Consider the following 12,387-nt stretch of genomic DNA (forward strand, 5'->3'; position numbering starts at 1 on the left):
CCGGTATATATGTGTCGCCATGGACTAACCACAAAGTGGCCAGAAGCCTATGCCATCCCCGATCAAGAGGCTGCGACTGTTGCTTAGGTGTGGGTTGATCAGTTTTTCTGTCGTTTTGGGATGCCACAAGAGCTACATTCAGACCAGGGTAGAAACTTCGAGTCTGCTGTGTTCTGCGAGTGCTGCAAGTTATTGGGGATCAAGAAGACCAGGACGACCCCCCTTAGGCCACAGTCAGATGGGATGGTGGAGAAATTCAACTGGACCCTGGGACAAGAACTGGTCAAGTACTGCATTGATGGACAAACAGACTGGGACCAGAAATTACCTGCTTTGCTGATGGCATATCGGTCTGCATCCCACAAGTCTACTGGCTACACTCCTGCAAAACTGATGTTGGGCCACGAGTTACGTTTACCTGTCGACTTGCTAATGGAAAGACCACCTGGTGAAGAGCTGCCTACAGACACCACCGGCTAAGCAAAGCACCTTCAGGAAAAGCTGGCTGAGGTACATCATCAAGTGCAAGGAGCCTTCAAGTTTTCAGGAGAAGTGATGAAGTGCAAGTATGATGCCAAGGCAAATGAAGTGAGCTTCAAGGATGGTGACCAAGTCTGGTTATACAATCCTCAGCGTAAGAAGGGACAGTCACCAAAGTTGCAGAGCCCATGGGACGGGCCTTACACTGTGCTGGACCACCTATCGGACGTAACATATCGGATTTGGGGAGGCAGGAAATCTCGCCCAAAGGTTGTACACGTGAATCGTCTGTGGCAGTACCATGGGCCAGGACAGTACAGCTGGGATGGCTCTAAGGAATTGTGCTCACCTGCAACCGAGGATGCTGAGGACCAAGGAGCTGAAGTGCAAGAAGATGGTGACAGTTTCCCGAGGGAAGAAGTGAAACAAGAAGAGGACCAAGGCCTTCCTGGAGGAGTGGACTATGTGGAGGAACAAGGACATCGTCAGAAGCGGCATAGAAGACCTGATAAGTTGAAAGATTATTTTGTGTATAGTTAGATGTTTCAATAGAATTAGGGTTAATGTTTATGCCTGTGTATACTGTGTAGTTTTGTCGGGACGACAAAGAACTAGGGAGGGGGTAGTGTTATGAAGGGGGATTTGCCAGTTAGGTAGCCGAGATCTTTCGAGACGTTTCTGGTACCGCAAGTTTCGGTACGAGTCAGAGTTCCCAGTTTGCCTGGTGTTTGTAGGCATAGTTATTTCGTAAGTTATGCATTAATTATTATGCTCTTTTTCTCTATAATGTTTTATTTAAGTAATTGCTTGTTAAATTATGTAATTTAAGTTCGTATGGTTAATGACTTAGAGTGTTATGTAATGTAAGACAACTCTAGAATGTTTTGATGTCTCGTAGTTGGTAACTGTTGTTGCTAGAGGCTGATGCAAGACAGTATGTCCTAGAATGTTGGAGAAGTGGAAGTTTCGAGAGTAATGCAAGCATATATAAGATGGGGTAGTGATTATTACAAGTTTAGTGAGGTGTCAAGTCAGTTTGGAGTTTAGTCGGGTGTCAAGTCAGTTTGTGTGAAGTGCAGTCAGTTTTGGTGTATATTTTTGATACTTGTGAAAACAGTGGCAAACAGTGACGGGTTATTGAAGTTTGTATATCAGTGGAACTTGAGAGGACAGTGAAGTGTAATTACTGTCAGTGAAGATTATTTTCAGTACTTGTGTAATAAGTGGTGTTAGCAAGCATTAAGTGTAATAACTGTGAAGTGTTGTTAAACATTAAGTGTAACTGCAATCTATAAAGTGTGTATAGCTCCAGTGCTTGTGAGAACAGTGAAGTTGAAAAGCATTAAGTGGAATTATTTGGAAAATAAAGACAGTGAACTTTAAGGAGCCAGTGTTTATTTTCGCCTCAGCTGATCTTGTGTATTGCACACCTAAAGGCTGACCATAAGAAGAACAACTCGCTGGGCAACGTCCTTCCTGTACTGAACTACTGCTGTTGGAGCCTGTGGCAGCGTGGAGACTGGGACGTAACAAAATATATATATATATATATATATATATATATATATATATATATATATATACACACTCAAAAATACTGTAAAGGGAAATGAGTATGTGAGAAATGAGGAATGAAAGTTGATGAGGCTCGGAGCTGGCAAGGGACAGAGCTGGTCGGATGAATTTTGCAACAGTTTCTGGCATCGTCTTCTTAACTTGATAATCGTCTATGAGGCGCATATGTGTGTATGTACACTCGATCAAAAAAGTATCGCTGCACAGGGGGTGCGATGCCTACCGAAATGGTTCAAACAACTGCTGCCATTACCAACGTCTCACTGTGAATCATCAGTGTCTGTCAATATAAACATTACATTTGCTATATGTTTGCAAGAAGATATTGCTAGTTGGAGATATATGACACCTCCCGATCAGTGCTACCAACGTGTGGTAGGTCGGACACTAATATTTTAGTGGCCTTCGTTCTGTGGTCCCAAATGTTTCACGCATGTTGTGCACCGATACGTTTGTGACCCAGTGTACATGCCTATGCGGTGGAGTCAGGATGCTGGGGGCGTGATTGGTGAGTGAATGAATGAGCGGCCCATTTTGTTGGGCATGCTGTTGACCTGCCTCTATCAAGTTTTCCTTTATCTTTGCTTTCTGCCCATTATATCATCCACCTGTGAGTGGGAATAAGAGACAGAATGATGAAGGTGGTGATGCCGTTCAATTTTGCTAAGTATACAGAGGATGTTATGACTGCATTTCAAAAATAAATAATAATGTCATTTCAAAAATAAATAATAATATTAATATGTGTGGAAGATGCATCAAAGAAGCCTCTCCCGCCAAGTGACATATTTCTTCAGTGGAACACAAATGAATTTCTAAATTGACAATATTCCCATGGAAATTCAAGATGGTCTCCACGCAGCTGCAGTACATTGACATGGTTCTCTGAAAATTGCAGTTATAATAAATATATACAAACATACGATTTCGAAACTTGTGTGTTTATTATGGTTTGACGTTTACCGTAAAAATACCTTTAATTTGTTTAAATAAAAGAAATGATGGTGTCTGATGTTATTGGACGAAGGAATAATTGTGCTAATTTTCACACCAACTGGTTAGGAAATAAAGGAATGGAGCCTATTTGAAAAAGAGAGATGAAACAGGAGGCGGAGGAGATACAGTAGCTATCCACGCTTTTCTGTGGAGGCCCAACAAAATGCTTGCCTGGGACGAAGGGGTTAACACGATATCTTTGAAAGGAGGACCTATTACATCCCTGCTATCATCACGTCAGTTTCGAATGACACTTCTAGCACATATTTGATATTTAAGATAGGTATTTGTAGCAAAGATTTGTGACACGTAGGACGACTGGGCCTCAGGAGACTTCCAGTCAACTCTGTCCTCAGTGTCAGACATATAAATGAAATAATTTCTCCTCTGATCTTTTATCACCTTATAGTATAAAACAGGCCATACTACGGGTCGAGGCTGCATGAAATTCAGTGTGTCTTAGCTGTAAGGTAGGACTGAGTCTCCTTGATTATTAGCTAAAATAACTCCCCAGCCTGAATACACCCTGCCATCAAATCAGCTGAACGAGGGTTAAGAATCTTTGTCTAATTAGAACAAAGGCGCTCTTCCACGACGCCACATTACCTTGAGTGCAGACATCGGCCGCCGTTGAGACATGTGGATGCAGTGCAAGGTGGGTGTTGGGGGAAAGGTGCGGGGCTGCAGGGGCGGGGTGAGGGCCATAGCCGGGGCGTCACCAGGGCCGTCTTATTTGCATCAACCACCTGCGCAGATGCGACATACAGTCAGAGATAAAAGTTCGTCTAGCATTTCACCTATTCTACAGTTTCTCATTGTCTCTGCTGGCTAATATGTATAAGCTGAGAGAGACTTGGTATGTCTGGCCCACTGATAATGTTCTTGATAAAAATGCGTCAAGGACGAAAGTGAGAGACATGCATTCGGCGTGAAGCAGATGCAAAGGAATAGTGAGACAAATTTTTTTTTTTTTTAAATCTAAGTGTAGTCTACTATACTGGTCAGATCTATGTTCACACGTTTGGGATGTAATGGAACAAAACGTATGACGGTAATACATGGTCGTGTCATACTGTATTGTCGAGGAATCAAAACGTTACACACGAGACTTTCTGTTCATGCCTTCAAAAGCCTGTCTCTATAAAACTTTATGGTATGATCAAGGGAATGATTCTACTTGTCTAGTAATCCAAAGCTGATGTCTACTGACGCCTGATAAAGGTCAAGTTGTGATTACATATAAGCCACTTGATATCAGTATCATTGTCTCAAGGAACTGTAAAAGAAAATGTTGGATCTACCTCTCCTAACGCTTAATTACCTCCTGATGTTGGATTACAACTATTTAAACACGACCCATCACGTTAGACCAAATGAAATCAGAATAATCGGAACTATTAACTGCAGTGTAGCCCAACCTTCTCATTGTGAGGCTTAATACAGGAGAAGGAATATCCGCATGGCCGTACACCCAAAAGCACTAATTTCTCCCCCACTAGTAGCCGGAGTCGCGGCCAATGACGACCGGGCGATGGAATACCCCACACCCACCCACCCTTCCCCAACCCCAGTGTAAACGTTGTTGGACATACAGTGTCACGAATCAATTCGCGACATTTCCTTTTTGTGAGAAGCCACGAACTATTAGTGGAAAACTCACTGTGTATCGCTCAGTTAACCGTTTCTCTCTCCATTTCGGGGTATACTTTTCAAATAATTCGTCACTTTCAAAAAGTGACCGATTTAATGCACGTCACTAAGTGCGCTACTGAGCGATACAATAGTTTCTTTATCGTTCGCCTCTGCTTGCATAAACCGTTAGCCACGCCTTCTTCCGGTGGCTCGTGCTTCCTGCCCATACATTATTTGAATTCAGTTTAGTGTTTGCTGTGACGGAGACAGGACCTGTGCAGCAGTGCGAGAGGTCAGCTAGTACCCAAACTCCACTTACAGTTTCTCCAAGCTCCCACCTTTAGTTCTCCAGCTTTGGGTGATACACCGCATTCATTGACTAGTATTTCCTTTGTGTATTTTGTAGTTTTAAGAGCTTAATTAAGGTGTTTTTCCTAGGCGTAAGTATTTAGCTTTTGTGCGAGTGAGTGAGTGCGTCTCATTTAATTTGATTTGAAATGTAATGTTGAATTTATTTTTGTGATTAATAAATTTAACAGTTCTATTTCTTGAGCTTAATGTAGAGTAAAAATCTTGTTTCATTTCTCCATAATTAAGCTTATTTTCCATACAGCTCCTAGCTTGCATAAACGTTTGCTTTCATAACTGGTACTTAGACCAGTCTTGTATTAACTTAAAATCCGTTGTGCCAGGAGTTAATGCATCAGCAAGAACCTGATGTTATTATTATTAGTATTAGTTATTTATTGTCAGGGGTGATGTAACTTTCTCCAGAGGCTAACAGTACAGTAAGTCAGCAATTGTGAGTAATTAGTCTCTGCTGTGTACTGTTGAGGAAGTTTATAAATTCTCGTTCTCAGAGAATCGTGCTAAGCCAACGTAAAGTAATCGTTGCTTGATGTAGCAAGACAACCATTGTCTCTGCTCTTCAATATTATTGAATATTATCAATTTAAATAATATTTAACCATTTATATCAAAATTTGCCGTGATATTATAAAAACCCCGTGACAATTGGCGACCTCATTCCAGGATATTAACTCCTAGCTCTAAAGCTATTCACGAGATAGTGCTCACTCATTCATATTTAGGTATTTATCATTAAAGTTTATAGGCACAAGCTTACTGGTGTTTACCCTTAATTTAGCAAGTGAATTTTGCTTTATTAATCAATAGAATACTTAACTCTAGTTTATTTTTGGTAACGCCAGACGATTTTATTCGCTCCTGGGAAGTCGCTGTACCCATTGTGTTTATTATTGAGTCTTCCCAGTCATTTACATTTTTGATTTATTCTTTGCCAGTTAACTAGATAAGACTGGTCACCACTAGCTTGTGTCTGTATTCTTTACTTGTGTTTATTAGTATTCGTCGCTAAGCAGTCAGTGCTCAATTTCGGTTACTTAGTAAATTGAGCTAGCATCATGGCTACAGCTGTATATGTACAGGAAGCCAAAGATATTGGTCTCACAGACCCAGAGAAAATACAGAGTTACGTTCTCTCACGGTTCAATTACGAGCAAGAACGTGAGAAAGATGCTCGTGAAGAGCGTAGGATTCAGCGCGAATGCGAGCGAGAACAGCGCGAACACGAGCAGAAACAACGCGAGCTCGAGTTAGAAAAAGAGCGAGAACAGCGCGAACACGAGCAGAAACAACGCGAGCTCGAGTTAGAAAAAGAGCGAGAACAGCGCGAACACGAGCGAGAACAGCGCGAATACGAGCGTGAACAACGAGACAAAGAACGAGAACATGAACTTGAAGTGCTGAAGCTCAAGCGAGATTCCTTGGCTTCAGACACGTCTGGTGCAGTTGGTCAAAGCTCCACGAGCGTTCTCCCTGCACATGTCCTGGCGACCCCACGCATCAAGCTTCCTTCATACAAGGAAAGCGAGCGAATCGAGCCGTACATAGCTCGTTTTGAGGACATGGCAGACTTATATCAACTGGATGAGGCAGCTAAGCGGCTTCAGTTTCTTAGCCTATTTGAGGGCCCTGCCCTCGATATTCTCCACAGAATTCGTGGAGACAATCTCACATATGAGATGATGAAAGCTGCACTCATTAAGGCGTATGGTCTCACAGTAGACGACGCCAAAGTTCAGTTCATGCGAGCTCGTCTCCAAGACAAGGAGACAGCTGTTCAGTTCCTTGATCGTCTCACAGCTTACTTAAATGAGTGGATGGAGAAAGATGAAACTCCTTCCACGCGTGAGGGGATAATTGACCTTATGCTGCGTACACAGCTAGAGAGGTCGTGGCCTGCTGAGCTCATAGCACAGCTTAAGATCTGCCAGGTGAAAGATGCCAGCCAAATGGCAGAGAAGGCTGACGCATTCTTTACTGCATACGGGTATCAAGCTCGTAAGCAAAACACCTGGAGCAGAAAAGATACTGCCAAGTCTGGGAAGCCGTCTCAGACTGAATCCCAGCACCAAGGCCGTTCTCAGAATAATGGCCAAGGTCCAAAACCGCAGTGGAAGGACCAGGGGCAAAACACTCAGAAACCTGAGTGGAAGCGGTACAACAAGCACCCCAACCAGCAGCAGTTTCCCAAGCATCAGCAGCAATACAAGGACAAGCCACGTAACCCTCAGTCAGGTCAATTAGTGTATCGGAGGCAGGAGGCAAATGCAGCCTTTATTCCACAAGTACCCGGAGGTGCCATCTCTACCAGTACAGGTACTGCCCAACACTTTACAAGTCCCCCTCCGACCATGAACTCTCCTCAGACACCTAGTTCCCAGGGTGCCACGTTTGCTGCATCAGTTGTTCCGCAGTCTCATGAATGACTGGCTGCTACCTCCTCAGACCCTTCCACCAGCAACACTGCCTTTCTTGTTCAGCCAGGGTCTGTGGGAGGTGTTTCTGTAAATGTCCTGAGAGACAATGGTTCCTCAGGTTGCTCTGTTAAGCAGAGTTTAGTTCGGCCTGAGCAGTATACAGGTCGACAGATCCATGCAAAGCTTATTGATGGATCAGTGAGATTGTTCTCTGAGGCATGTATCCAGGTGGCATCTCCATTTTATACTGGTACGACACTTGCAGTTGTCATGCCAGAGCCTCTATTTGACTTAATAGTAGGCAATATTCAAGGAGTCAAGGATAGTTGCTCCGATGATGACGCTACTCAGACTTCGGCTGCTGCGGTAACACGAGCCATGACTGAGGCTCCAGACTGTGTCACCCCAGTGATCATTGAATCGCCGCAAGATCTGATGTGTAGTCAACTTGTTGTGCAAGAACAACATTCTGACCCGACACTTGCTACCGTGCGGAACAAACAAAAGGGTCGAGTGATTAAGTATTCACGGGGAGGTCGAGCCAAGTTCCTTCGTAAACAAGGACGGCTCTACCGTGAGTCACGAACACCCGAGGGCGAGGTTCGACTGCAGTTTGTCGTTCCCGCCAAGTACCGCCTAGCAGTGTTACAATGGGGTCATTGTTCAGCCTCAGGAGGTCACATGGGGAAAAGGAAGACCCAGGGCCATATCCGAGCTGACTTTTTCTGGCCAGGGATGGGACGGGACATAGATAGTTTTGTCCGTTCCTGCAGTGTGTGCCAAAGTGTCGCCACTAATCAGGGTCATGTCCTTCCTGTGCCATTTGTAACCACACCTGTAATCTCTGAGTCAGTTGAGAGACAGGGTAGTGGTGAAGTGGGTGCAGACCTGACGTCTCGCCCATTTGCCCCACAGGACACATTATGTCCAGGGCCTGTACATACATATTATGTACCGTAAGTTATGGGGGAAGTTGAGAGGCGACTTGAGGCTATGGAAGACCCAAGTTTGCATAAGGATTCTCAGCTTCCCGGTACTAATAGAAGTACTGTAGGTTAAGGGGGAAGTTCGAGAGAGAACTCCGCAGTGGCGACTTGAGGCTATGGAAGACCCAAGTTTGCACAAGGATTCTCAGCTTCCCGGTACTAATATAAGTATTGTATTGTAGGTTAAGGGGGAAGTGAGAACTCCGCAGAGGCAACTTGAGGCTATGGAAGACCCAAGTTTGCACAAGGATTCTCAGCTTCCCGGTACTAATAGAACTACTGTAGGTTAAGGGGGAAGTTCGAGGGAGAACTCCGCAGAGGCGACTTGAGGCTATGGAAGACCCAAGTTTGCACAAGGATTCTCAGCTTTCCGGTACTAATATAAGTATTGTATTGTAGGTTAAGGGGGAGAGAGAACTCCGCAGAGGCGACTTGAGGCTATGGAAGACCCAAGTTTGCACGAGGATTCTCAGCTTTCCGGTACTAATATAAGTATTGTATTGTAGGTTAAGGGGGAAGTGAGAACTCTGCAGAGGCGACTTGAGGCTATGGAAGACCCAAGTTTGCACAAGGATTCTCAGCTTTCCGGTACTAATATAAGTATTGTATTGTAGGTTAAGGGGGAAGTGAGAACTCTGCAGAGGCGACTTGAGGCTATGGAAGACCCAAGTTTGCACAAGGATTCTCAACTTGCCGACCATAATCGTGTGCTATAATTAATGGCGACCTCGAGTGTACTTTTCATAGCATGTACTGACTGCTAGCCAGAGAGAGTAATTGTAACATAATAAGAATTTTGTCCCATTGACACTTTTGATGCTCCACCTCAATTGGTTTTGCAGGTTCAGCAATGGGTGTAGCAGTTTTGCTGTGCGGGCCAGCCGATCGTCTGCCGCACGCTGCCACCTCTTCTCCTCTGCCTTCGTCATCGCCATATATTATTTACTGTGTCATTTTACACGTAGGTACAGTTACACTGCAACTGTCACACCTACACTGTGTATTACATACATCACACTACACAACAATTAGTTGTCAGTGTAAATGTAGCGACTTTTCGCTCAGTTTGACCTGAGTACAGGATTTTCACCGTCGTCACGGAGTTTTTCCCTCAAGCTTGCTTCTATTAACGTAAATACGAGGTTTTTTCGCTCACTGACGACTGCGACTTTCTCCTGTAGCAGGATAGCACACACACCACAGTGTGAATCTTGTGTGACTGAGTTAGGATTTATATGTATGTATATTGAAATCTTTCTTCTGAAGGAAGAAAGATTTAATTTTCATGGGGCGTAATGTCACGAATCAATTCGCGACATTTCCTTTTTGTGAGAAGCCACGAACTATTAGTGGAAAACTCACTGTGTATCGCTCAGTTAACCGTTTCTCTCTCCATTTCGGGGTATACTTTTCAAATAATTCGTCACTTTCAAAAAGTGACCGATTTAATGCACGTCACTAAGTGCGCTACTGAGCGATACAATAGTTTCTTTATCGTTCGCCTCTGCTTGCATAAACCGTTAGCCACGCCTTCTTCCGGTGGCTCGTGCTTCCTGCCCATACATTATTTGAATTCAGTTTAGTGTTTGCTGTGACGGAGACAGGACCTGTGCAGCAGTGCGAGAGGTCAGCTAGTACCCAAACTCCACTTACAGTTTCTCCAAGCTCCCACCTTTAGTTCTCCAGCTTTGGGTGATACACCGCATTCATTGACTAGTATTTCCTTTGTGTATTTTGTAGTTTTAAGAGCTTAATTAAGGTGTTTTTCCTAGGCGTAAGTATTTAGCTTTTGTGCGAGTGAGTGAGTGCGTCTCATTTAATTTGATTTGAAATGTAATGTTGAATTTATTTTTGTGATTAATAAATTTAACAGTTCTATTTCTTGAGCTTAATGTAGAGTAAAAATCTTGTTTCATTTCTCCATAATTAAGCTTATTTTCCATACAGCTCCTAGCTTGCATAAACGTTTGCTTTCATAACTGGTACTTAGACCAGTCTTGTGTTAACTTAAAATCCGTTGTGCCAGGAGTTAATGCATCAGCAAGAACCTGATGTTATTATTATTAGTATTAGTTATTTATTGTCAGGGGTGATGTAACTTTCTCCAGAGGCTAACAGTACAGTAAGTCAGCAATTGTGAGTAATTAGTCTCTGCTGTGTACTGTTGAGGAAGTTTATAAATTCTCGTTCTCAGAGAATCGTGCTAAGCCAACGTAAAGTAATCGTTGCTTGATGTAGCAAGACAACCATTGTCTCTGCTCTTCAATATTATTGAATATTATCAATTTAAATAATATTTAACCATTTATATCAAAATTGCCGTGATATTATAAAAACCCCGTGACATACAGTATGTGGGACGATTAAAGCTGGTGATGTTACAATGTGTTAAGACTGTTTTAATAGACATTCAGAACCAGTAGAGGTAAGTATATAACGGCATTTAATATGTAATACTACGCTTTTAATCACAAATAATTGTATGGATTATGAGAAAGGCACAAAAGAGAAACAAGTGTTGAAATATATGATGTCTTTTCACAGCCATCCTACTCCTACCTCACCACCTCTCTCTCTGGGTTCGTGTCTCACCGACTCTCTCTTACCCTCTCGTCCCCCAGTCCTACCCGTTGTTAACCAACATACACTAAGATAATGATGAAATGATCCATCAGGTATTGATCTTGTTATATTATCATACACCTCTGTATTAAACACCAACAAATCAATAACCTACAATACTTCGGTATACCTGCTAACTATTTCATCCTGCTGTAAGCTGTTACGTGATATACACACCGCAAGTTGGACCTTGTGTTACAAGGACATACGATTGATTATCGTTAACACAGGTTATGTGTGGTTTTAGCCGTCCATTAATTCATATTAACATAACAATTTAAGCCTTACATTATAAACATATAAGGTTTATGTTCCTGTCAATATTGCATTAGCCACCCGATTCAGGGATCGGCTGTGATGAACCACAAACTCTCTACTTTAACGAATATGTACCGACCTCTTGTCACAACAATGACACAATGTCATTATGTATACGATTAAATGTGGGTCAGTCGTATGTATAATGACATTGTGTCAATGCAATAATGATAGGAATATAAACCTTACGTGTTTATAATGTAAAGCTTAAATTGTCACGGTAATATGAAATAATGGACATCCAGACCCACACATAACCTGGGTTAACGATAAACAACCATATATCCTTGTAACACAAGGTTCAACTTGCAGTGCATATGTCACTAAACAGCTTACAACAGGCTGAAACAGTTGGCAGGTATACCGAAGTATTATACGTTATTGATTTGTTGGTGCTTTTTTATTTATGCAAGGAAGAAGGAACCAAAGGCCAGAAGCCCGCAAATCGTTCCTTCCAAGAGAAAAAAACAAAAAACAAAAGAAGATCCGTTCATTTCGAGAAGCTTGAACACATTGCGTTTGAAAGACTGGAGTTCATAGGAAGTAGGAAATACAGACAAAGGGAGACAGTTCCAGAGTTGAGCTGTTGCATAAGTGAAGGAGTGGGAGTAATGGTTAACTCTTGCATTAGAGAATTGGACAGAAAAGAGATGAGAGTTTGTTGCTAGATGGGTGCTACACTCCCGTCGTAGGGGTGGAGGGATGCAAGCAGACAGTTTAGAGAAGCAGTGACCATTGAAGTAGCGATAGAAAAGAGATAAAGATGCAACAGTGCGGCGAAGAGACAGAGGTTGACGGGAGCCAGTAAGAGGAGGAGGGTTGATGAGACGAAAAGCCTTTGACTCCACCCTATTGAGAAGAGCTTAATACAGAGATGTATGATAATAAAACATGATCAATACCTGGTGGATCATTTCATTATTATCTTTGTCTATGATGGTTAACAAAGGGTGGGAATGGGGGACGAGAGGGTAAGAGGCGTGTGGTGGAGACAG

General features: G+C 42.8%; 1 protein-coding gene across 1 annotated transcript in view; it reads right to left on the reverse strand.

The window, feature by feature from the left end:
• LOC145405880 (putative neural-cadherin 2) overlaps positions 1–12,387 on the reverse strand; it is a 167,812-nt gene that overhangs the window by 34,245 nt on the left and 121,180 nt on the right. The window contains exon 13 of the mRNA XM_080277137.1: positions 3,658–3,797. Coding sequence (XP_080133263.1) covers positions 3,658–3,797 — 140 coding nt within the window. The remainder of the gene's footprint in view (positions 1–3,657; positions 3,798–12,387) is intronic.

This window comes from Coenobita brevimanus, chromosome 68 (genome assembly GCF_032717465.1).
Source record: "Coenobita brevimanus isolate Jiangsu-jjx chromosome 68, ASM3271746v2, whole genome shotgun sequence".
In the NCBI taxonomy this organism is placed as follows: Eukaryota; Metazoa; Arthropoda; class Malacostraca; order Decapoda; family Coenobitidae; genus Coenobita; species Coenobita brevimanus.